General features: G+C 57.4%; 1 protein-coding gene across 5 annotated transcripts in view; it reads left to right on the forward strand.

Moving 5' to 3' along the window:
- Positions 1-25,096, forward strand: part of SSBP3 (single stranded DNA binding protein 3) — a 47,028-nt gene that overhangs the window by 13,890 nt on the left and 8,042 nt on the right. For 2 of the 5 annotated variants that reach the window (XM_068689737.1, XM_068689738.1), the window contains 5 exons: positions 14,657-14,746; positions 22,385-22,465; positions 23,158-23,217; positions 24,134-24,200; positions 24,308-24,384. In XM_068689737.1, coding sequence (XP_068545838.1) covers positions 14,657-14,746; positions 22,385-22,465; positions 23,158-23,217; positions 24,134-24,200; positions 24,308-24,384 — 375 coding nt within the window. The remainder of the gene's footprint in view (positions 1-14,656; positions 14,747-22,384; positions 22,466-23,157; positions 23,218-24,133; positions 24,201-24,307; positions 24,385-25,096) is intronic. The other 3 variants (XM_068689740.1, XM_068689739.1, XM_068689741.1) reach the window with 3 other exon arrangements.

The following is a 25,096-nucleotide window of genomic DNA, read 5'->3' on the forward strand; positions in this document are numbered from 1 at the left end:
TCCAGTGGTCAGCCTGGCGCTCGCGGGCCGCCGGCGGGTGGCAACCGGGGACCGTGCGGAGCTCTGCGCCCTGGGTGCTGCGAGCACCTCAACCACGGGCTCACGCCTGGTTTGAAAGGGAAAAAACCTCCAAATTCCCAGGGAAAGGGAAAAAAAACACCCCACCGTCTCCCCCCCGCCTCCGCCCTTGCGAGGAGCGGCTCCGTGATGGCGGCTGGGAAGCGAAGCGGCGAGTGCTGTGCGTGCCATCTGCTGCGCTGGGAGCCGGCAGCCGCCTCGCCAGGGGGCTCAGCGCTGCCCCCAGCACCCGCTCCTGCAGCCCCCGAGGCTCCCCGGCCCTCGGGTGCACCCGTTTGGGGTGCAGCCTCTGCACCCCGTGGGGAAATTCCTTCCCCAGCAAGGGGAGATGCGGGGCGGTCTCCAAAGAGGAGCGTGGTTGGGGTTGTGGCTGGGTTCCCCCGCACCCTCTGGGCACAGCGGGGCTGGCGGTGTCCTTGGCTGCTGGGGGGCTCCTCCTGGGGAGGCTGGGGCTGGCTTCTGGCTGATTTGCCATCAGTTTGGCCAAAAAGGCTGCAAACATCCCCAAAATGTGTGTGCTCCCAGCTCCAGAAGCTGGGAGTTCGCTTCTGGCTGCGCGCACGGCGGTTTTGCAGCGCACAGTCCTGAGTCTGGGCTCCCCCGTGAAACTGCTGGCCTTGAAGCTCAATTTATTTCGTTTTCTGCTGGGGAAGGTGCTCGGGGCGGGCACCCGCAGCCTCTCCCGGTGCTCGGGGCGTGCTTCAGCCTCCCCTCTGCGCCGGCTGCCTGAGCTGGCTGCAGCACAGCCCCGGCGCTTCCCTGCGCCGGCGATATAAAAGGCAGCAGAGGAGTGGGTGGGTTGAGCGCAGGGAGAAGGAGGCGCCTTCCAAACACAACCAGAGGGCCCTTGAGGAGAGCTGGGAAACCTGAGGACGCCTGAAGCCGCCGGGAACACGTGCTGCGAGCCGAAGGCGAGCTCTCGGTGCCTCTGACAGAGGATTTGGTGGTGCCCTGGGCTGGAGGAGGCTCCGAGCCCCTGCTCAACCCCATGGACCCGTCCAGATCCATAAATCCTCCTCGCTAAGCCCCCAGCCCCGTGCTGGTGCTGGCTCAGCACCTGCCCTACACCTTTGGGCACCGTCCCAATGGGGGGCACCATCCCAAAGGGCACCCCCATGGGGGGGCATCCCGAGGCGCGGCGGCGACCCCTGAGCGGGGCGCTCAGAAATTCGGTAATTGGGCTGGAACAATTATTTTTGGCTTTTGCAGAGGGAAACGCTATAAATAATCACCCTGCAAGCTCGCACGGTGACTTTGCAGCGCGCACGGGGTTGGTTTCTTTCTTTTTTTTTTTTCTTTTTTTTTTTTTTTTTGCTGCCGTCCAGCTCGCTTTTTATTGGCAGCCGGGAGTGCGACACTTTATCTCCAGAAAATGCAATTTGAATTGATTAAAGCAGCGCCTGTCATTGGCCAAAGCAGCCGGAGCCAAACTTTCTGCAGAAACGGTTACGTTTTCTCAGAAGCTGCCCCGGGAGCGGGGACGCGTGGCTCAGTCCCCCCCCCCCCGAAAACCAGCCGAGGCGGAGAAGCACGCCAAATATTTCGGTGAGATTCGTAGGATCTGAGGCAAACTCTTGTCAGGCAGTTTCTGCGCTCCTCTTGGTGCCTCCTCATCGTCAGGGAGCAAAGCAGCAAACAAAGGATGCTGAGATGGGCATGACCGCCCTGGAAGAGCTTGGCAAACGGTGGCGGGGAGATGGGCGCGGGGCTGCTCGGAGGAAAAGCAGAATTTGGTGGTGGTGGCGGCGGTTCTGGACACACTTCTGTACCTGCCCCGCTCTGACAGCACCCACTTGAGCAGCCTCGGGGCTGTGAGGGCTGCTGAGCCGGGCTGGATTTGCCCCAGAGGCTGACCTGGAGGTGAAAGTCTCGGGATCCCATTACCAATCCCGCCAGCTACCCAGTCACCCATCCTAATACGCTCTAATACACTTGGGAGCCACCTCACAATGGTGCGAGGGGAAGAAAACAGCATCTCGTGCACCTTCTTTTGTAAGCCCTCTGTCGCATCTCAAATAAATTTGCATCTAAATTGACAGGCTGCTTGTAATGCCTGTATGGCGCTTAAAGGCCCAGCTTCCCGGCGAGGTGAGCCCGGGTCCCTTCGGAGCAGGGGCTGACGGTGCCGTGGGTCTGAGCAGAAACTTTGCCTTCCCTTTTTTTATTTTAAGGTGTCGGGGAGACTCGGTGCCAGCCCCTCAGCCCGCTCCCTGCGCGGGGACGAAGATGGGGAGCACCACGTGGGTCTCAAAACCTGCTTAACCAGGGAGAACTTCCCTTTCTGTTGGATTAATTTGGGATGCCCGGCACAGCTCCTGGTAGAGGGCACTCCTGTAGCTCACAGGATGCTCCCGTGGCCTCGTGCAGCTCGGCATTGAGCAGGGTCCTCGGGTACCTGCTCCAGGGTCCGCAAACCAAACGCATGGGGAAGGCCGCCCGGTGCCCCAGCAGCCTCACCGTGGCAGCTTTCCTTCCCCATCCATTATTTATTCCCTTCTCTGCAAAACAAACCCGTTGGCGGGCACTGATTGCAGCGTTACGACGAGGTGCTGGGTTCGTGCCCGACCCGAAATACTCAAACAAACAGGCGCCCTCCCTCCTCCCGGGAAGGGCTGCGTGCGCTTTGCTGAGCCAGAGGGGTCTGGGTCCGCTCTGCCCTTTTGGGGCCATCCCGAGGGGCACCGAGAGCAGCACACGGAGGAGGTTTTTGGAGGAGCAGGAGCAGGAGCAGGGCCCCGCGTGCTGGGAAGGGGCTGGGAGCGCGCGGCGGGGCCGGGAAGTTCGCGGGGAGGAGGGCGAGGGAGGAGACGGCGAGTCGGAGCCGTGTTTGTCAGGATGGAAATAACTGTCAGCCCCATTCAATCTGTCGCCTCGTTCCCGGGGGACAATTGCAAAACAGGATTACTGGTACTTAAAAATTCATAGAAAACGTTTCTTATCACAACGTCATAATTGTTATGACTCAGAAGAGTAGAATTGCCATTTTCCTGTGCCTTTTTTTTTTTTTTCTCCCCCCTCACTTTTGTTGCGCGCCGAGTCCCTCGCTGCAGCTGCAGCATCATAAAAACAGGGCGATGCTTTATTTTATGCTAACTGCTGCATTTGACTTGAAAATGATGTCCCACTGGGTCTTGTGGTCAGCACATTACGGCGTGATTGATGGCTGTCAGAGCGGCGGGCGCTGGCAGCTTGCGATGGGTGGAGGCGAACAGATGCCCGCTGACTTCAGGGGCTTAGCGGAGCCCGGGACCGAGGCGCACGCTGGAAAACAAAAGCAGATGGGAGGGCTCTGCACGGGCTGGGCTGCCTCCTCTCCTCTCCTCCGGCTGCGTGGCGGCGAGGAGGGCTCACGTCGCCCTCGGACCCGGCAAACCGCGGGTGAGCCGAGCGCCGAGCTGGTTTCCATCCCGTATTTCCACCGCCTGCTCCTACAAAGGGTTTGGAGAGCCCTCGTGCTCCCCTTTTTTTCCCTTCCCCTCTCTCTTCTCCCCGCCAGCCCTCGGGTGCAGCCGAAAGCCGGGCAGGCTGCTGCTGGTCTTCGCCGCTCGCCGTGGCAGGGGCTGGCAGGGTTAACGGGGAAATTAAATTTCACTGCTGTTTTGAAATTAATTGAATCATCAGCGTGGGTAACGGGAAGCGGCGGTATCAGTGTGTATTTGATATGGGTCTTTAAGTCAGCGCTTGCTGCACCAGCTCGAGCGCTGGATCGGGGTGTAAGGGATCCCTGACTGATCTCTGGTGGCTGTGGCCGTGGCACAAAGGCTCCTGCCACGTCCTAAAACGCCGGGGTCGTAAAGTGGAGCTGCGTTATGGTGCACTCGTGTGCCGTGGGTGCTCCCCACACTGCTCCTGGGTCACGCTCAGAGCAAGCCCCAGCCTCCGGGGCTCCGATTCCCCGCACGAGAGGATGCTCCCGGCTCCAGAGCAGCCTCGGGGCCTTCCCCTGCCCTGTGCCGGGTTTCTCCGCTGCTGGTTTGAAGCGGGGAGTCGCGTTTGGCCTGGTTTCAGGTAATTCGTCTTAAAACCAGCCCCGGGGGAACCTCCTGGCGGGGCAGATTTACATTTTGTCCATTTTACAGATTTACGTCGCAGGCGCTCGTGCCCAGGTGCTAAATCACCACCAGCCCTCGCCCGGGCATCTCCAGCCCCGGAGTTGCTTCTCGTGGCACATCCATCCCTAAAAACTTTAGGGCTTCTCCCAAAGGAGAGGCAGCACCGAAACCATCTCCTGCGGGGCTGTGGGATAACGGAGGGCTGCTTGGGATGAAAAAAGGGAAAAAAATAAACACAAAAAACTTGTGGTTGGTGTGGAGCTGCCGCCAGGTTTTCACCCAAGCCGGGTTTCTCCGTGCTACCCTACAAACCTGCTGTTCCCCTCCATGGCTCTTTACTCTATAAATTACCCTCTGAGTGCATCCGGACACTGTAGGGCCGTGGCTGCAGCGGGGCGCTTCAAGGCAAAAATCTCGGGGCTGCTTAACCAACTGCAGCCTCGGAGGAGCTGTCTCAGCGGGAATATTGATCTCGGGGTTTAACCCTGCTCCACTCGCCCTTCCCGAGCTGCCGAACCTACAAACCAGCACAGGTTTCACCTCCCTGGCCTGATGATGGGAAAAATGCGGGTTTGGGGATGAATTTTGGGGAGGATGGGTGAACATTTGGCACTTTGGGGCTCACAAAGATTAGGGCCAAAGTGCTCGTCCCAAGGCAGCGATCCGGACCTGGCGCTGGGGATCGAGGCTCACCTTTTAGGAGCGGCACGTGGCGGAGGAGCACCCGAACTCGCTGATTATCTCCGCTCGTTATGTCCCTAATTGCGTGCGACGGGCCATATGTTCTCTGCGGGGAGAGCGCCGCAGGTGGGGCTGGGTGCTCCTGAAACCTCTCCCTCCTCTTCCTGAGCCAAAACTCCGCTCGGTCTGAGCGTGCTGTGGGTTTTGGTGCCGCCCCCCACCTCGCCGGCCCCATCCCTGGCTAATTAAAGGACGCTGAGCGTGGCTCCATCATCCCCACCTCGCTCCAGACCTTCCCACAGCGGCTTCGTGCTCTGTGGTGCTTCACCTGCCGCCTTCTCCAGCCCCCAGCGGGTTTTCCCCACCCGTTTTCCTTCTCTCCTCCCTCTGGCCAAACCCCAAAAGTGATGGGGTTGCCCAGCTCGTGTGCCCGGGGTGGCTCCGTGCAGCCCCGCTCCCTTCCTGGCAGGCTGCAGCCGAACCAAATCCCAGCAAAGCAACATTTATCGGCGTAGCCCTGAACTTCATCTCAACAGGGCTCTGCTGGTTAAACAATCGTTTGAGCCATAAACCAGAAGCCCTTAATTATGGCTAATTATTTTCTGCGGTGGATCCGTGCAGGGGCTGGGCAGCACCAGGGCTCCTCTGCCATGAGCCGCTCGCGTGCCCAGCCCTCACCCGGCCCCGGCAGCTCAGGGACTGCTCCCCAGCAGGGCCAGCAAGACCCCGGGCATTGTATAGGGTCTCGACTGCTCGTCCCGTTTCTTTGGAGACCACGAGCAGCACCTCAGCCAGTTGCTAGGAATTTCTCTACGAGCCGGGGCCGCCAGGCGACAGCGAGGCCGGAGCGCTTCGGGACGTGGACTTTAAACCCTGCGGCTTTTCGGCTCGGTTTCAAAACCAGCTAGGTAAATATTTGGGAAGCGGCTACGCCGGGGGGCACCCCTGGGGACCCGTGCCACCCCACGCCGTGCCGGGACACCCCCAGACACCGGGGACGTGGCCCGGGGAAGGGACCCGAGGCGCTCCCGGCGGTGCCGGCACAGCTGTCGGCGCTGCTGCTGCCTGCGCCACGCGGCCCCGGCCTCTTCCTTGTGGCACAGATGGTTTTAACGCTTTCCTCTTCCTCCTTTTTTCTTTCTGGCTATAATTAACTCTTGTTTGCAAGTGGGAAGACACTTTTTTTTTTTTTTTTTTTTTTTTTTTTTTTCCCTCTCTGGCAGAGCCATCCAAAGCTCCTCGGCGATGCGATTTTTGTCAAGCCGCCGCGCAGCTCTCCCCCAACCACATTCTGTTGTTTTTCCCGACCACGCGAGGCGGGCTGCGCCCCCCAGCCCTCCCTTCTTCCCTCTTACATCCCTCCCCCTCCTCCTCTTTTTTTTTTTTTTTCTCTCTGCTTTCGCCCGGAGGTGAAATCTGCAGCGATGGCAGGCGAAGGAGGCCGGGCTCCCACAGCAGAGCCGCTGAATCCGGCCGCGGCGGCGGCGGCGGTGGCGAGGGGGATACAAAAGCCAGAGCCTGGGGGAAAATGGAGAGGCCCTTCCCTGCCACGGGAGCTTTTAGAAACCTCCTCCTGCTTTGTGCGGCGTGGCGGGGGGCTGCTGGCACAAAAGCCCCTGCTCCCTGATGTCATTTCCTCGCCGCGGCCGGCCCAAGTTTTCCCAGGACGGCGCCACGGGGTGCTGGGCGCTGGGGGCAGCCCCAAACCCGAGGTGATCCCGCACCGCTGGGGCCGTGGTGCCCACGCATCCCCATCCCTGGAGCTGCTCTCCTTTAGGGCTGTCAGGCAGAGGGGGAGGGCAAGAGGGGAAACCCAAAGCCTCCTCCAGCAGCTCCTGGCCACCAGAGCCCCGTCCTGATCGAATCTCTGTAGCCCGGGATATGGGGTTTCCTTTGGGTTCCTCCTCCTCCTCCTGCCAAATCCCTTTGGGGCAGGGCTGGGAGCCCGACCGGCCCCAACCCCGCTTAGCCCCTGGCTGCACCGGGTGCGAAGGAAGCCACCCGCTGGCGCTGGCGGCTGAGTTACGCGGCGGTTACGTCAGATTTACTCCTCCTGTCCCCTGCTCTGGCTGCCCTATTAATTTTCAAATGCCTCCAGCAATTACCGGAGCTGGGAAACTGTATTTTGTGGGGCAGCACCCGCAAAGAACGGCAATAAACAAACCCTGATGGTAAAAACCAGAAAGGGGCAGCCACGCTCGCCTTGGTCGGAAGAGTTTTTGGGTGACTTTCCAGGGGGAAACGCGCACGGGCAGCCTGGTGTAGGGCAGCATCTCGGGGTTGGAGGTGCTGTAAGAGCAGCAGGGATCCCATTTCATCCCTTTGAGCACATCCTTTTGGGGCCGAGAGGAGCGTGCCTCCCCCTACAGGTCCCCAAAGCCCCCCGAGCGGCCCCCATGGGGTAGGGCAGCCCCTGGAGGGTCCCCACGGCCCCGTGCCGGCTTTTTTGTCTCGGGCATCTTGCGGGGGGACGGGCAGATGGCGTTCACCTGCTCGGGACCGGCCCTCTCCCCCTCGCCTTTGGTGTCGGGGAATAATAACAGCCAGCTGCTGGCAGGAAAATAGGCTTAAGCAAATGTGATATTTTGGCATTCAAAGCGCCTGACAAGAAGGGGAGGACGGCCGGAGTATTTGCATTCATTTCGCCCCTTTCCCCGTGGCGGGAGATAAAGCACCAAGTCGGGAGGTTTTGTGGGGCCGTCCTGGGTTGAGACGGGGCTGACCCGGGGCACCGCAGCTCCCGGCGGTGGCAAGGGCTGAGGTGGGGCAGTTTTCAGATAAACCACCCTAAAAATGGGGTCTGGTGAGGAGGGCAGAGAGTTTTGGGTGAGGGTTGGGTGCCCTTCCTGCCCCAAACGTGGGGCCGGCCCCGCACATCGCTTGGTGTCTGGCTACGAGCACCACAAGCAGCAGCTGGGATTACAGGATAAAACCCACTAGTTGGAATGTAAAAAAGCAAAAAAATATATTTCTTTCTTTATTTATTTCCCAAATGCACCCTTGAGGCACGTTGCAGTGCGCTGCCTGCCCTACATGCCCGGCGACATCCCCCTTAGCCATGGGTGAGCCCCTCGGCCCCATTAAACCCCAGAGCAGTGGGGCGGCCTTCTCCTAACGCCATGGATCCTTTTTTTTTTTTATTATTATTTTGTCTTTTTACATCAGATTACCAATGTAAATGTAGCTTGCCTCGAAACCCCTTCCAGGATTCACTTGGCAATTTCCAACCCTAGCAAGGCAGGAGAAGCAGAAGCGGCGACGGAGACAGGCGCTGTCAAACAGAAGCCCGGCTGCCGAAGCCAGCAGGCTCCTGATTTGGAAAAAAAAAAAAAAAAAGAAAAAAAAAAACAACAAAAATGAAAGCTGCATCGCGTGCTTGCAGTTTATTAATGTTTACATAGCATCAGAGCTGCGTGGCGCTTCCCAAACAAGGTCTGCTCCCCGTCCTGATGGGCTCGGAGCCGTAGCCTGTCCTGGAAGCAGCCGGCCCCAAAGCCTTGCTGTTTCTCCCCAAAAGCTGGCGTGGCTCGTGCCCAGGCTGGGAGCAGCTGGGGGGGCTTCCCTTAAAATTTATCCTCGATTTGTGCTTGGCAGAGGTGGGAGAAGTCGCTCTGGGGAGCGTGGAGGCCGGTTTTGGGGCACGGGCGAGCGTGTGGCTGTGGCCCCAAACTCCGTCGAGTCACTGCCAGCAGCGCTGCTCCCCTTTCATTTTAAACAATAGGAAGTTTGGGGGGGAAACCAAATAAAAAAACGGATCCGTGAGCTTTGTGCGAAGCTTGTGGAGGTGCCTCGGGCCCAAATCCACGGGGAAGCAGGAGGAGATGCAGATCTGAGCACCCCGCGCCGAAGGACGGGCGGCAGATTAATAGTCCGGAGCGATGGCATTATCTAATGAAAATTGGGGATAATTATTTGCTGTAACTTTTTTGGCAGGTGGGCCCTCAGATGGGTAGTATCGATTGCTGGAAAAGCGCCTGGCGTGCCTGCCGCTGGGATGATTGGAGGGGAACCCACCGTAATTAATACCTGCGTAGTGAGAGCGCCTTCCAGGCTCCTTGCGGGGCAGCAGGGAGGCTCCCCAAACCTCTCCGCGTGGAGCTGGGGTGCTGGGGACGGTGCTGGGGCTGGAGCAGCTTCAACCCGAGCAATTTGGGGGCAGCACAGCTTTGCCAGGACTTAGGGACCCGCACTGAACTTCCCCAAAGTTTCCCTCCGCACCGAGCCCGGCTGCGTTCATCCCGCCTTACCCTCGTGCTTTCATCATCCCCTCCCCTCCTTTATTTATTTTTTAATTTTTTCCCCTTCTTCTCCCCTTTAATTCGGCTGCCGCGAAATTCTGCGGCCCTGCCAAGTTATTTCCTCGGGATATATTTAGCTAAAGCCAGATCAGCAGAGAGCGATGTGTGTTTGCGTAAGGATGTTTGTAAATGTTAGCAGCAACACTGTCAGGCTCGCGGAGCAGATGTCCGCGCGATGCTACCAGGAGCCTTATTTACAAACTTGTAAATGACTGAAGGGGCTTCCTTCCCGGGGATAAGGGGGCCGCCTACTTAAGAGATTAAAATCCTATTGTTTTGTGGCTGAAGCCGCTCTGGTGGAGCTGCTGTCTCAGATTATCCTTTACAAGGGGGAAAAAAAAAGAAAAAAGCTCCGTATTTGCTTGGAACACCATTGAATGTTTTGCCTTTTTTTATTTTTTCCCCTCTAAAGCTCAGCCTTCAGATGTGAAGGTGCAGGCTGCTGCTTTCCTTCTGTCTTTTTAAAGAAAGAGGGGGAACAGCCCCCGGCTGGGGGACAGGAGCTGCTGCTCCATCTCCAGCTCTTCCCCTGCTCTCAGGTGATGCTTTTAAAGTCTTGCAGGAAGGTCCCGGGGGGTAACTCAGCCAAACCTGCCCTCGCCAGGGCAGCACGTGCCGGGTGATGCAGGAAGGGAAACTCAAGAGTAAATCGTGCAGCTCCTGGTTTAGCTTTTAGGGGTTTTTAGGCATTCCTCCGAGGAGGCAGCAACCTGTTGTGGAGCTCTGGGTAAAGGCAGGACCAAGAAAACCCCTTCATCCGGAGAGCCTGCGCCCGGGGAGGCTGGCACCTCGCTCCTGGAGCTCTTCCTTTCCTTTTCTTTCTTTTTCTTTTCCCCTGGGGATGTGCTGGCGCGATGCAGGGAGGTTTCAGGAGCTTTGAAAGCAGCTCTGGGGGCACGGGAGGATGCCCACCTCCAGCTTTGAGTTTGGCCTTGGGGCAGCGAGGCGAGGTGGGGACGTGCCGGGCGCCAGCCCCGTGCCACGCTCGGCGTGCGGCCGCCCCCCGGCGCTAATCAGGTTACGGGGAGGTGTGGGAGTGCCCTGTTATTAAATTTAAAGCCTCGCCGCAGAAGATGAAGGCAGCTTTAATGAGATGAAAAGGCTTAACCGGAGTCCGATTTAATTCGGTAGTACCTGTTTATGCAGCCTGCTTAAGTCCTGGCCTGCACGCCCAGTTCTTTCTCAGGCTGCTGGCAAACAACAAATAACAGCGGCCAGGTAGGGACCAGCTCCGTCCTCACCATCTCTGCGAGCTCGTGGCAGAGAGGTGGGCTCCTGCCAGGGCTGACAGAGGGCACACGAAGTAAAGCTGCTCCAAATTTGGGCTTCTCGTGCAACTTCTCGCATGCTGCACACCTTGAGGGTGCCAATCCTGCTGCAGGGCCCGTCCTGGAGCTTGTGCTGCTCCCTCTGCAAGGTGCAAGGTGCAGCTGGAGTCCTCTGCGCTGCTCTTCCAGCCCTCGTGGAGAGGAAAAGGGGGCAGAAAGCTCCCATGCCAGCAGTGTGAGCTCTCAGCTGGCTGCAGCACCTCTCCGGCTCCGTGCTGTCGGCTCCCTGCGCTGCCCACCTCGTGCCTCAGCCCCTCTGCTGCCTTGCTGCAGAGCAGCCAGTGCTCGTGGCACTTCCCAGGAAGGAAATGTCCTCTCTGAAGCCTCTTGGCGTCTCGCACCGGTGTTTTGAGGTTGTTTGCAAAAAAAAAACAACAAAGAGGGGTTGGTGAGAACCAGCCCCTGAAAGCTGCATGCACGGCACCACCCCAAGCGTGCACGGGAGGAACCAGCTCCCGCTGAGCAGCAGGGCGAGCGCTGCCGGGCAGAGCTGGGACCTCGGCACCGCGGGGAGCAGGGAGCCCAGCTTCAGGGACAGAGAGGACACGGGCTTGTGGCGAGCTGAGGCACGGAGCAGAGCGGAGCCAAACCTGCATCAGGTCTCAGAGAGCGGCCCCGAACCCCTCCAGCCTCGGTGGTGACGCATGGGAAGATGCTGATCGCAGGTTGAATCAGCCCGGGGGGGGGCAGGAAACCACCGCTGCCGGCGCCGGGAGGGGCTCGCGCAACGCCCACTGCTGCCCAGCCCCGGGGCCCAGCAAAGAGCTCAGCTCTCGGCTGGAGAAAATGCACAAAGCCTCGATCCTCGCCCCGCTGGGACGTGTCCCTTCCGTCCCTGCCGTGGCACGGAGGAGCGGAGGCGAGTTGCCATCAGCCCGGGGCAGGAGGGCGCTGAGCGTCCCGGTGACACCGAGGTGCCGCAGGGGCAGCCCAGGGGCAGGGGGAGCCAGGGCACGCGGCGCGGCCGAGCCGGCCTCTGCCCTTCCGACCCTACAGGCAATTAGTAGGGTTGAATAACCCGGCTGCTTCTGACGGATTAGGTTAAGAAAATAAGGCTGTTTTAATAGCCCTTTTACGTCCTGGATAGATTTGAGCTGGAAAAACTCACCGAGATTTAAAGCCTTCTGCCCCCAGGCTCCGTGCTCCTGCGCTAAACGCGCACCGATCTCACCCGGCACCTCCGATGGCACCCTAATTTTGGGAGAGCCGTGTCCTGCCTCCGCTCCCTGCCTCTCCAGACAAGATGTGCTCACACTCCCCAGCCACAGCACATCCTCCTGGCCTCCCCTAAACCTCCCACAGGTGGCAAACCCCACGGAAAGGCACCTGGCATGGTGACCATCACCTCCCCGCCACCGCCACGTCCCCGCGGGGCTGGCACGTCCCCGCTGCGGCGCGGGGCATCGCTGCCTCTTGGCAGCACATCCTACAAGGTGGTGCTGAGTGCCCTGGCCAGCGGGGTTCCTGGCAGCGGGGCCAAGCCACGCGTCTCGTCCTTTTTTTTCCATCTTTTTTTCCCCCGTAACCCCGTGTCGGTGGGCCTGCATGAGCGGCCTCCTCCGGATAATTTAAGCCTCCAGCTCCTGGCTGTGTTGTTTTGTCCAATTCCTCTCGCCTCCTGACCTACATCATTCTTTATTTGCGGAGCTATACTCGCAGGCAGCAGTAATAAATCAATTAATGACTCTGATGAATCGCTTAATGGCTGACAAAATAACACTGCAGTCAACAGCTTGGATCTCTCCGGCAGTACCAGAAGACGCTGGTTGACTCAGGGTAGGGAGACGAAACAGAGACTGTTAGCTCAATTAGTGCAATTAGTGCGCGATTTAAGGGCTTAGACGGCATCTGCCGGCGCACCAAGGCGCTGTGTTAACCGAGCGCCTGGCTTCGGAGGCGCAGCGCCGCGATCCACAGCGTCAGCACGCCGCTCACCTCCAAAAAACAGGGAGAAGAACCTCAAGGGGGAGAAGAACCTGGGTTGGGGTGAGCGCCCTTGGGTTTGGGGCACACATTTTGGGGTTCAGAGGGTTTGTTCCTGGTGCTCGCAGTGCCCCGGCGCATCCCGCGCTGTGCAGGGCTCCGAAAGGTGCCTCGGCGCTCACCTTGGCGGCGGCGATGGGGAGGGGAAGAAAAAAAAAAAAAAAGAAGTAAAAAACGTCACTTCGCAGCCTTGTAAATCATTCATCAAGGGCTGACCAATTTGGCTCCCATCCTACAATATGCTCAGGGCACTTGTGGGTTTTTAATTATTGAGCCCTGCCAAGCGCCACATGTGCGCGGCGCGTTCAGCCCGCGTTGACGCGGCGGGCGCGGAGGTGAGGTTTGGGGGTGTTGATGGCGGAAAAAAAAAAAAAAAAAGAAAAGGTTCTGTGGTTTTGTGGAAAAATGTGCATTTGCTTAAAGATTTTCTTTGGCTGCGGCGCCCTCCTCCCCCTACTCCCTGTTGCAGAGGGAGGAGGAGCGCAGCAGACTTCGGTTCGACACAAAGGCAGAAAAAAAAGCTCAGATTTGGTGGTTTAGCGGACCGAGGCGCTTTTTGCACCAAAAAGGGTGCAAAAAAGCACCAAAAAGGGGCTTTCTGGCCGCTCTGCTCCCTCCGCGTGCCGACCCCGACCCCGCTGTCGCCCCGATCCCGTGGCTCCGATCCCAAAGCCGGGCCCCGCACCGTGCCGGCGGCAGCCCCCGGGTGGGCTCGCAGCGCGGGGGGACCCGTCTTGCCGCGGGAGATTCCCCGGCAAGGGATTATGGTGTGCTGGAAATCTCGTGAAACCATAAAATATCACCTTGGCAGCTTTACGGCGCCGCGCGCCGCCTTTGGAGAGCGGCGTTTTGCGTGATCGAGGGTTTAATAAAGGAAATTCCAAATGGGCTCGCTGCAGTCGGGGGCTCGCTCTCCTCTATTTCTGCGCTAAGAGCATTCATCTGCTTTGCAGAGAAACTGCAATATGCTCATGGCCTCGGATTAAGATTGGGTTTTACTTTTATAGCTGACCCACTTGGGGGGACGGGAGGGGGGGAGAACTGGGTTCACTCCCTCTCCTTTCTATTTTTGCTGCCGTCTGAAGTATAAAAAGAGCCTGGAATGGGTAGGCTGATTTTCCCTGCCAGGCCTTTTTTTTATTAACTGCAAAAGCGCTCAGATCTGGCCTTCTCCGCTGCTTTTGCGGGGAAGGCTGCTCGGGATGCCCCGCTCTCCCAGCCCCTTGTGGGGTGGTTGTTTCACAGAAGGGCTTTTTTTGGGGGAGATTCAGCCCCTGCTGTCCTCTAGGACGCTTCCATGGGGTGGACACAGCAGCAGCTGGCACAGCGCGGTCATCTCCATCCTGCTGGGTCACGGTGTGTGCACGGAGCTGGCCCCGCTGCCAGTGGGACTCGGGGTTTGGCTGGGCCATGGTGGCTGAGTTTGGGTTCAAACTGAGCTCGGGATTTCCTCGGGGTGATGTTTTTTACCCCCATCCTCCTGGGTGCTTCCTCAGCGCCGTGCCCGCGGGGCTGGGAGGGTGCCCTTTGTTCCGCGGCCAGCCCCGGGGCCGGTCCCCTGGCCAGAAATCCTCCTTTGTGCATCGCTGTTCGTGGCGGAGAGGCAGTAAATATTAATCCAGTTGCTAAGCAGGGCTGGCTGGGCAACCCAACGCCGTCCCCTTCCCCTTCTCGTGGCGAAGCCGCTCGTGCCCGCGCCGGGGCTGGCGGCAGGGAGGCGTGAGCCAGGGTTTGGTGGGATTTCTGTGACAAAAACCCCTGGCGGCAGTGGTGGGGAAGCAGGGGAAGCGTCTTTGGAGGCCAGAACGAAGCGAGAAGGGTGCGTGGGGGGAGGTGGGCTCCGAGATGCGTTTAAAAAGCCTTAAAATAGCTCCTGGCTGGCGTGACGCGCTAGGTGAGGCTCCTGGGTGGCTGCTCAGACAAACAAATGAGCCCCGGGGCCATCCCTGCTTTTTGCACGGCCATCTTCGGGGTGAGCTGCAAGGAGCTCGCCGGCGATGCTGGTGTAGGATCGGGTGAGAAGGGGAGAGTGGGTGAGCTCCGCTCCCAAACCCGGCCACCAAAACGGCCCCGAGCATCCTCTGCTCCTTGCTCCGGCCTCAAGCGATGCTGCGGTGACCGTGCCGATCGACCCAGCGCGGCGCGGCCGGGGGGGGGACAGCTTTTTTTGTATTATTATCTCCTCCTGAACTCCGACTCGAAACCAACGTGTCTGTCCTGGTTTTGTTCCCCGCAGAGCGCAGCTGCCGCCCCGAGTCCCGTGCTTGGAAACATTCCCCCGAACGACGGGATGCCCGGGGGCCCCATCCCGCCAGGTTTCTTCCAGGTAGGCTGCCGCTCCTCCCGGCGCCCGCGTCGACGGGGCGCTCGGGTCTGCTCGCGCCTCGCTGCCGGCGCTCGGCTTCTGTCCCCGAGGGGACCCCGGCCAAGCAGCACGCCCACCCAGCTGACCCGTTTGGGAATAACCCGTGGTCTGCCCTCCTCCCACCTTCGCTTTCTGGTTTCCGTGGCCTGAGAGCGGTTTTGTTTCTCGCTTGCAGAGGTTTCTGTGTATTTGCAATCGATGTTTCTCCAAAGCTGCTTGTTTTGTGTTTGGGTTGAGATTGTATTTGTTCTTTGGTCCTAACAGACGCGCGTAATTGAAAACATTCTGGATTTTGATTCCTGAAACTTTTTCCCCCTCTGGTTAACCACTTGATTTTTTCCAAATGCAATCACTGAAAGCATTAACAAATGCTGGCGTGGGCTGTGGCTGCAGGCAGAAGCGGATTCGATCCAAGCGCACGGCCCCAAATGCCATGGAGGCACCTTGTAAGACAATCCCTAGCCCAGTCCCCAAAGTTGCCTTGCGCGTTCCCTCTCCCACGCTGAGCTCTGAGTGAAGACAGGGGGACGTATGACTGAGTGATGCTAGCGGAGAGGGCTTCAGCAAGCGCTTGGAAAAGAAGTTTTCAAAGCCTTAATCTTTTTATTTTAATTTCTTTGGAATCTCTCTTTATGGCTGATGCGCACTGGGTCGTAGCGACGCAGGCTCGCAGCGCGTTCAAGTCTTCCTTCTTGAGGAAGAAGCACTTGTTCGTGTAACAAATGGGATAGCGGTTGGAAGGGATATTTGTTTTGGCAAGCTGCTTTTGTTTTTTTATCTGGGTTTGCGATTTGTGTATGGGAGAAACTCTTGGGCAGCAGGCTCATGATTTCTGGTGGCGGTACCGGAGCGCGGTGTCGCACCCGCTGCGTGCGCGGGGCCGGGGAAGGAGAAGGGGATTGCTTCTGGTTTTAGAGAGATCCCGTTTCCTGAACAGGCGTGTGACAGAACGCGGGTAGCCGATGGTGGTGGGTAACCCTAAAACCCCAGCCCGATCTTGGAGCAGCGCCCTGCGACGCGGGGTGAAGCCAGCAGAAGAGATGCTATCTCGCAGGTCATAGCTGCTGCCAGCAATCCGAGTGCCAAGTTGCTACTTCCAACAAATGTGTTTCCAAAAGTCCTGATCTCATCCCGTTGCAGAGATGACTGTCCTCTCAGGCTCCCACTTCGCACAGCTCTGCGAGGGTTGCAAAATTGGCAAGGAGTTAGGGCACGGCTTCAAAAGCCAGGCTTGGATTTCGCCGAGAGGGGAAGGTGAGGGAGAGAAGCTGCGATGCCCCAGACACGCTGCTCATGCTCGGGTCTTGACACTTCTCCTTGACACCCTCCAAGGCCTCTTCTCCCTCCCCCCGCTTTCCTTTTTGGCTTTTTGTAGCTTTTTGGCACTGAGGGTCTGATTCGGGAGCAGAGAACCCATCCCAAATCTCCGCCTGCAGCCGGACCAGGAGCTGCCCTGCCCTTTGGGGCCGGGGTGCCCCGATGCAGCCCCTGTTTCTCAGGATCTTTGCTGGGGAGCTTCCCTAAAAACCAGCAGAAATAAGGGGCCATGTGTGGAGCTGCCGCCCACCCCCGGAGCTGCAGGAGGAGAGGGAGGGAGGGAGGGAGAGAGGGAGGGAGGGAGGGAGTGTGGTCGCTGCTCTTGGCTTAGGTGAGGAGGAGGAGGAGGGCCGGGCGCCGATGCATATGGATCGCATGTGACGTCTCGAGAGACTGCCTTTCCTGAAAGCCCTCCAACATCTGGTTTCTCCTCCCAGCCCCGGGGAAAGAGGGGAGGAGGGGAGAAGAAAAATCCCACCTTTTAACACAGTCAGAACATCACCCCCCCGAAAGCCCGGCTGATTTATTGCGAGCCTTCAGCTCCTTCCAGCGTCAGGACGTGCTCGAGCCCAGCTCTTGCAGAGGTGTGCTGGAGCCTCTGCATCGAGCTGCGTGCAGCTCGGGGTTAATTTCTTATCTCTGAAGGAAATAAAAAAAAGTGCTGAACTTCAGAGGGCAAAACCAAAAAGGTCACGGGAGGTGCAGAGGACTGAGGCAGTTGGGGTTCTTTTCCCCGACCCTTTATGTGCCAGCCCCGGGGGTGGGCGAGGTTTCCAGCAGGACCACGCCGTGAGCCCACCTCCATACTGGGGGCACTGGAGGACGGAGGGAGCATCAGGGGACACCAGCTCCTCTCCAGCAGCACCGTGCTGGCTGCGCAGAGCTGCCTGCACCCTTCTGCTCCGTGCCGCAGCCACCCGGAGGGCTCAGGTTGCCTGAGGACAGCAGGCGTGGGCGTCCTGGGACGGGGACAGCTCCTGGCCTGGCACCGCGGTGGCATCAGGCCAGGAGCTGGGGTGGCAGCGGCAGCAAACCAAGGTTGTTCGGTGCTGGCTGCGGAAACCCTGCGCTGCCGCCCCGGGGGGCACGGGGAGCAGCCCCGTGGGCTCAGGTGGCAAAGGGAAGGAGCGAGGAGGGGCTGGAGCACGAGCTTGGAGGAGCAGGGACGCGCTGGCGAGGCGAGAGGAGGAGGCCGGGCTGCAGCACCCGCCTGCAGCTGCTGGCTTGCAGGCAGAGCCTTCCCCGTGCTGGAGCTCAGCAGCGACCTTTAGGCTGGGGGCCAAGGGAAATGCAGCCCTCGGCGTCTCCCCAAACCCCGTGCCCAACAGGAAAGGAGAGGCCCTGGGCACCTTTTGGCTGCCCGGGCTCTGCGTGGTGCCAGCAGGCTGCAGCGCCTGGCGTCGGGCTGCGCTCCCCACAAGCGGTGGCCGGGTTCACGGCTAGCGTGGGTAGGTGCTTGTAGTTAAATCCGTCTCTTTGTCCCTTTAAGACGAGCAAACAAACCCTTCTCTCATCCTCCTAAAGGTCATCGAAGTCATTTCTGCTTTTGTTTTGAAAGCTGAATTGATGCCCGCTCGCAGAGCCCTCGTGTTTGCCTCCTCTGCTCCAGCGCTGGGGAAGGGGAGTGCCAGGGAGAGGCGGAAGGGAAAATTAAAAATTACAGCCTGGTGGTACAAAACCTTCCCCCGTAGTAAATAACGGGGGTGTAGGAGGTTGGGGGCTGCTTGTCCCAGCCCCCCCCCCGTGACTGCTGCGCCTCCTCTCCCAAACGCACGCTCCCCGCCTGGCTCTGTACCGCTGGCTCTGATGAAATGGAAAGTTGCACATAAATCAATGTCTGTGGCCGCGTTAGCTATGCATCAGCAGCCAGCCTGCGAGATGCACCAAAACAAAGCGCCGGCCGCTCGCTGTTCCTACACTGCCCCCTAATGCAGAGAAAGCCTCCAGAGCCGGGAAGGACGGGGGCTTCCAGCCCGGGGGCAGCCCCTCTCCCAGCCAGGGGGGCATTGCTTGGGGGGGGGGTGAGCAATGAGAGCCCTGCCCCTGCCTGATTTTGGGAGATGGGAGGCAAGGAGCAGCACCAAGGGCACCCCGCTCACAATCACAGCCTGGAGCAGGGACCTGCATGGCCGCAGGAGTGGGGTGTGCGGCTCAAGTGGCTCCTCCTGGGCATGCCTCAATTCGCAGCCCTCTCCACGATCCCTTCCTTCGGCTGGCTTCATGAGCTCCCCACGGGATGGGACCAGCCTCTGAGCATCCCACTGCCCGCGCTGCGTAACCCCACAAGCAGCCAGGAACCCCACGCCGTCGGCTTTCCCGGTCCCACCAGGGCTTCTTTTGTAGGGGAAGGTTTCTCCTAGGCAAGATTGGAAGGAACATGGCTTACGAGAGAGAGCAGGGCTGGAGGGAAGAAAAAGCAAGTGTCGGAGAAAGTTTTTTTTTTGCTTTTTTTCTGGAAGTTTAGCAGGATGCCCGAGGCTTTTGTACCGAATGTCTGGAGCATATGGTGGGATTTGCAGTCAACTTTCTCTCGGGTGCTCCATCCAGATGGAGGTGACTGTTCTTGGCTTCGGCTGACACGGGTTTGTTTCCTGAAGAGCTTGTGTTTAACATATTCCTTCAAACCAGAGCTCTGCACTCGGGAGCCCCAGCTGCAGGCGAGGCAGATCTCCTGCCCACGGCTCCATTCCCGGCTGCTGGCGAGCTTGGCCGTGCCGCGGTCTCAGTGCTCACAGGAAGGTGCAATTGGGTCTTCAGGCAGCACCTCCTGCCCTTCTGGCATTGCTGCCCTCTCCTTTACAACCTGGAGGTGACCTGGTGTTGTCCAGCCCCGTCCTGGTGGGCTCCAGGCACTGCCTTGCCGCACAGTAAAAGACATCTGGCGTGGCGGAGGGTTTTGGCTTTGTGCTGGGCTCGGGGGTGTTGCAGCAGGCTCGGAGAGGCTCTGAAATTCAGATGTCAGGAAAGACGGGGAGGAGAGCTCTGTGGGGCACAGAACTTCCAGGAACGGGAAACTTATTCGGCTGTGAGCTGTGTCCTCCTGCGAGCTCGCAGCTGCCTGGGTTTGGCCCGTTGTCAGAGGGTTGGCGAGCTCCTCCAGCACCCGGTGCCTGCTGAGTCCTTCTGCAACCCCTCGGGCTGCGGGGGGCTGCGGCGTGAGGAGGTGTTACGGGGCTGGCAGGGCAGGAGGACGCTGGCTAGCTGGTTATTTCTCTTCAGGCTCATGGAGGTGCACGCTAGGGCTCTGAAACCTTCCCTGAAGGCTGGGCTGGCGTGGCTGAAAGCACCGGAGGAGCCTGTGGAGCTGGAGGAGCCAGCAGGAGCCCCAGGGCACTGCATGGTGGCCGTGGTCCTCCAAGGGCTGCAGCTCCTGCGCACAGGGAGCCCAGAGCATCTCCCTGCACCACTGCTTAGGGAGATTGGCTTGTTTACATGTCACAACACCTCCCTCTCCCTTCACAAGAACAAAGCTCCAGCTCCTTCCCCCATAAACTCAGGCACTTCTCTAATTAATGCCCGTTTCGGTTAGTTTGGTAGTTTCTAATGGTGAAACCGGTAGGGCAGAGGCAGGTATGTTAAAATGCAAGACGCCTTCCTGTTGCTGCCTCTAAACTGTTAGCATCTCGTTGCGTTGCTGCTTTGCCTTCTTCTACCATTCTTCATTGTTCTGCCACCCCCAGAGGTACTTGAGAATGTTTTTAAATATAAAAACTCCCCCATTAGCTGAAAGTATGTAGCCCGTAAAACATGATCCATTTGTGGTGAATTACTCTCGGAACATAAATTGACACATACAGAACTCCGATCGCTGGTGCAATTTTCCATGTTTAATATTTTACAAGAAGTTTGAGGAGTTGAGCTCATGAAAGACGGAGTGGAAATAACGTGATCGCATGGAAACTCCTGCTGCAAGGCAGCGGCGGCAGCAAACCTCTGCCAGCCGGGCGGCCAGATTTGTCTTTTAAAGCCTCTGTAGTAAAGAGGGCAAGAAAAAAAAAATGAAGCAGAGAGGAGGTAGACAGGAAGGCTGGGGTTCTTCTAATGCTGGTTTAAGTGGTCGGCTGGTTGTGGGGATTTTTGGAGGTGAGGAGCCACGTCCAGGGCCTCCTCCTTGGGGCCTGGGAGAGGCGTGGAGGAGGAGGAGGGTGCGTGGGCCCGGCCTCCTCCTGCGGCAGCGCCGCTTAATGACTGCTAAACACACGTTTTTAACCAAAAAAAAAAAAAAAAGAGTCGTCCCGTTGGTTGGAGCCCACATGTCGTCTCTGCAAAACATTTGTCTCCAGCGCTGCGGTCCGTCAAGATCGTCTCCTGCTTGTAATGAGGGGAGCCCGCTGGAGGAAAAGCAAGCAGGCGTTCCCGGCCGAAACGCCATCTGCACATGGTTTCGGCGATAGGGAACCGCCGATGGCCGCCTCCAGAGGCTCGGCCTTCCTCACCAGGAGCACACGGCGCTGGGCAGCCCTGCCATGAGCAGGGGGCCCGGCCCCGCGACAGGAAGGAGGCGGCATTTTGGATGTGCTGGCCCTGGGAGGATGAAAGCACACCTCCTCCTCCTCATTGCCTTGGAGGAATTCCTTCCGAATTGCCCTAAATTTCTGAAAGCGGGGCAGCCCCAGGCCCAGCCTGGTAGGCCCAAAATGGCCGCAGGCCTCCTGCCTCAGGGCACAGGCCCCATGCACTGGGCCAGGGGCAGGATGGTGCCCCGGGTGTAACGCCTCACAGCAGCCCCAACATCGCCTCACAGCAGCCCCAACATCGCCTCACAGCAGCCCCAACAACATCAGACCCTCTCCAGCTCCAAATGCCGGGGCTGGGAGCAGGGAAAGCAAGCGGCAGAGAAAGTCTTGTGAGCAGCACGGCTCCATTTCCACGGCCGCCAGAGCCGGGTGGCTGGTTGGAGTCTGTTTGGCTCCATCTCCCCGCGTTCACAGTTTGCAAAAAAAAAAAGGAAAACCCACCACACACACACACACACACACACACACACACACACACAACCCTCTTACTTTATTTACATTGCACTCAAGTTTCCGCGGTACAAAAGATTTGCAGGTGCAAATATGTCCTGCCTTCATTAACTTCCCCTCCCTTTTTAATTTATGTGATTTCAATTTTCCTTCCCTGTACTGTTAATTAGGGGACCCTCTAATCAGTACCATTATCACAGTGGTATTCATGTTTAGGAAAGCTGCTAAACAAATGCTTGCAAAATTGCTAAATGGCTAATTAATGTCTGTTAATTAAGAAAATTGCTCATGGTAACAAACCATGCCATTGCTGGCAGCAGCTAGAAGGCGAACACTTGTTGAAATTAGTAACGAGGCAGGTAGAGAACATCTGCTCCTGCGCCTTTCCTGGAGTGTGTAGTCGCTTCGCATAACGTACTTACCGAGCTTATTTGCTTTCTGTACCAATTACACGTTCTTTGACTCAAAAATACTTTTTTTTTTAATTATTTTTTTTTCCTTACGTTAACATGCACCGGTATGTCCTCGCACCGAGCTCGCAGTTCCTCCGAGCAAACTTTTCATTTTGTGCTTTCAAGAGAAATAAAAAAAAAAAAGTAAAAAAAAAAAAAAAAAGTGGGCGTTCAACCCCAAAATGTCAGCAACTGCTGCATTGCAGTGCTCGAAACCTACACCAACTAATCTTTCCTTTTTTTCCCCTAGACGGCCTTAGTAGCGTTTTACCCGAAAGACATTTTCCTTGCACCATTAGGCAACCCACCTCGAGGAGGGATGGTGCAGCCGCAAAGGGGAACGTAAAGGGCCCTCCAGCACGCCGCGGACCTTCGGGTGGCAAACCCTGGGAGGTGCTTCCAGCCGTCAGGATGTGGGAGGAGAGAGGAGAAAACGTTTTTGGTTTTTTTTTTTTTGGTTTGGGGGTGTTTTTTTGGTTTTGGTTTTTGTTTTTGGATTTCCCCCCAGCCTCTCTGACCCTCTCCTGCGTATTTTTCTTGCTCGTTGCACGCCCTTGCGAAGTGTTTCCCTGTGTGTTTATCATTGCAGACCTGGTTGAACTACTGGACCGTTGACTGTAACGTGGCTGCTGTGCTTTGACAGATGTTCTGAAATATTTTTTTTTTTGCATATATCATTATTCATTGTTCAGTTACAAATGAGTAGAAACTCAACTAAAAGGAGAGAAAAAAAAAAAAAAAAACATTAAAAAAATCGGCAAACCGCCTTCCCGACAAAACAGCTCCACCCGTGAATCCTTTTTAGCTCTTTCTGCGCTTTCATGTGCTAATCTATAACCTCCTTCTACTGTCTGACCTCACAGGGACCGCCTGGTTCACAGCCCTCGCCACACGCACAGCCTCCACCCCACAACCCTAACAGCATGATGGGACCCCACAGTCAGGTAACGACACTAGCGATGGGTAGGGCTGTGAATCGGGACGCGCTCTGCAAGGGCGCTGGGAGCGGGCACCCGCTGCCCCCAGCTCCGCCGTGGGATGTTGCTTTCCTCCCAGTTTCTGATTGTTTTTGCTGGGTGTGCAGGTGAACAGTGGACTGAGAAGTCACTCGTGGGTATCAGACTGTTTTGCCTTCCCCAGGTAGCCTGAGAAATGTAGCTGGATGTGGGATTTTAAGCTTCTGTTGGTAGCAGCAGTTGTAAAACAGTAGCTTAAGTCTTCTTTTTTTCGATGCGTAGCATTGGGGATTTTTTTTTTGTGTGTGTGTGCGTGTCTGTATGTGCTTATTTCCCACCTTTTTTTTTTTTTAATATTTTTATATATGTATTTAAACACGGTATCTAACACTCAGGGTTTCCCGTGCACTAATTATAACAGCCTCACAGAGTATTGCCGAAGTTATGTCAAATGCTCTCGAACAATAAACCGACAGAAAACCTTAAATAAACGGACTCCGAACACTTTTTTTTTTTTTTTTTCCTTTTTCAACTCAACTTTTTTAAAGAAGGATTTCTCCAGAATAATAATAATAATAATAATAAAAAAAAAATAAAGCGTGTAAAGTCTAACCGGCGTGTGTGGGGCACGTGCTGTCCCCCGGCGGTGTGTCGCTGACCTGGGTTTTGTGTCATTGCAGCCTTTCATGTCACCGCGCTACGCAGGAGGTCCCCGGCCCCCCATCAGGATGGGAAACCAGGTACTGTGCTCCCGACCCCGCTCCCTGGCTGGATTTTCCCTGCCGTCCCAGCAAATCGAAGCCGTGGAGATAATCCTGCCGCCGGGCTCACCGGCTCGGCTGCGGGGTCAAGCGGGGCAGCTCGCTCCTGGATTTTGGGGCTGGGTTTATCCTCTTATCCCATCAAGGCAGCAGTAACCCAACCACAGGGCACTTGCCATTACGGTGAAATTACAAAGATCCCGTTTTTTCCCCAAACACCATGTATAAAACCCAGGTTTGCGCATAGCCAGAGCTCGGTGAGGTTACGGTCACAGCCAGAGGGGCAATAAATAAACGGGAATAAAGAGGAAGGCAGAAAAGTCAGGGAGAAGACATCTCAATACCCGCCACTGCAACAGCCCTGGGTTATCTTTCTCCCCTTTATCTGCTCGGAGCAGCACGTGGAAGGCAGCCTTTGGACTTTAAAAAGTGCGTGGCTTTGGGGAGGGGGGACAGCCAGGGCCGAAAACACAGGAGCAAATGTCCCCTGAGCATTTGGGGACAAACCTGAACCATCACCCTCTTGCAGATGCGGCGTTGGCACATCGCTGGCAAATCCATCCCTGCTCCTGGTGGGATTTGGCCGTGGGGCCAGCCCCTGCCCTGCACAGCCCCCTCCTAAATCACAGAGGGGGCTGCGGGAAGGCAGAGAGGGGAGAGGAGGAAATTCTGGCATCTGGTTCAGGTTTTTAGGAGGTGTTTGCAAAGGGAACCGGGAGCGGTGCCAGGAGCTGGGGGGATGCAGCGGGTTGCGGCTCTTTGGGACGGGAGGGGTGATGGGCCCCAAATAACCCCTGTTGCCTCAGGAATTGGAGAGCCTTGACCCAAATCTCTGCCTGGGCAGCGTTTTGGCAGTTTATTTGTTGTTTCATTCGTCCCCACCTTGTTTTCCCAGCCTCCGGGGGCCGTTCCTGGTACACAGCCGTTGCTGCCCAATTCAATGGATCCCACGCGACAGCAAGGTAAGCCCTCAGAGGGGGGTTTGAGCGTCTCCCCCGTTTTGTTACCTGCTCATTCGGGGCCCGGAGTCGCCCTTCTCCCCCCTAACGTGTTTTCTTTCCTCCCGCAGGGCACCCGAACATGGGCGGCCCCATGCAAAGGATGAATCCTCCGCGAGGGATGGGCCCCATGGGTCCCGGTCCGCAGGTAACCTCGGCAGCACCAAAGAGCCTCGTGCAGCTCTGCCAACACCAACCACCATCTCCAGGGCCCCCGGGGGCTGGGAGGGCTGGGAGATTTCCCCCCTCCATCCCCCCATTAGTGTTAATGCATTTTACATTAGTCCTGCAGCTGGAAATCCCTCCTTTTAACGTTAGCGAGGTCTTCAGGGCTGCACGTCCTCATTAAGGGGATTGCAGCCCCCCTCTTGCCCTTCAGCCGAAGGGGATGCCACTTAGCACCGAGCCCCAGCAGCCTCTGAGTGCATTATGCAGCGTGCCTGGGAAATAGTTCTGACCCTAACAGCAGGAAAGGGGAAGGATGCTTACATTAAAAATAAATAAATAAACACAAATGGAAAGGTACCTTCAGCAAGGGAATAGCCCTGCCCTTTGCTGGCTTCTCCTCCTCCTGCCCTGATCTGCAGACTGCTTGAGCTCTCCTCTTTTCCAGTCATTTCTTATTCAGAAGTTTTTTTGGAGGGGCAAAAGGGGGGAGAGGTTGGTGCAGAGGAACTCCTCCGCCTAGGAGGAACGGTGGGTTAAGGGGGGCAGATTTCACCTGCGACTTGAGCAGCCCCTCGGCACTCGCACCCCAGCAGTGCCTCCTCTCTTTCCCTGCACTTCAGAGAAGTTGGGTCACCTTCTGGCTTTTCCAGAGATGTTTCAGAAGCTCTGCTCCTGTCCCAGGCACTTAAGCT

This window comes from Anas acuta, chromosome 8 (genome assembly GCF_963932015.1).
Source record: "Anas acuta chromosome 8, bAnaAcu1.1, whole genome shotgun sequence".
Lineage (NCBI taxonomy): Eukaryota > Metazoa > Chordata > Aves > Anseriformes > Anatidae > Anas > Anas acuta.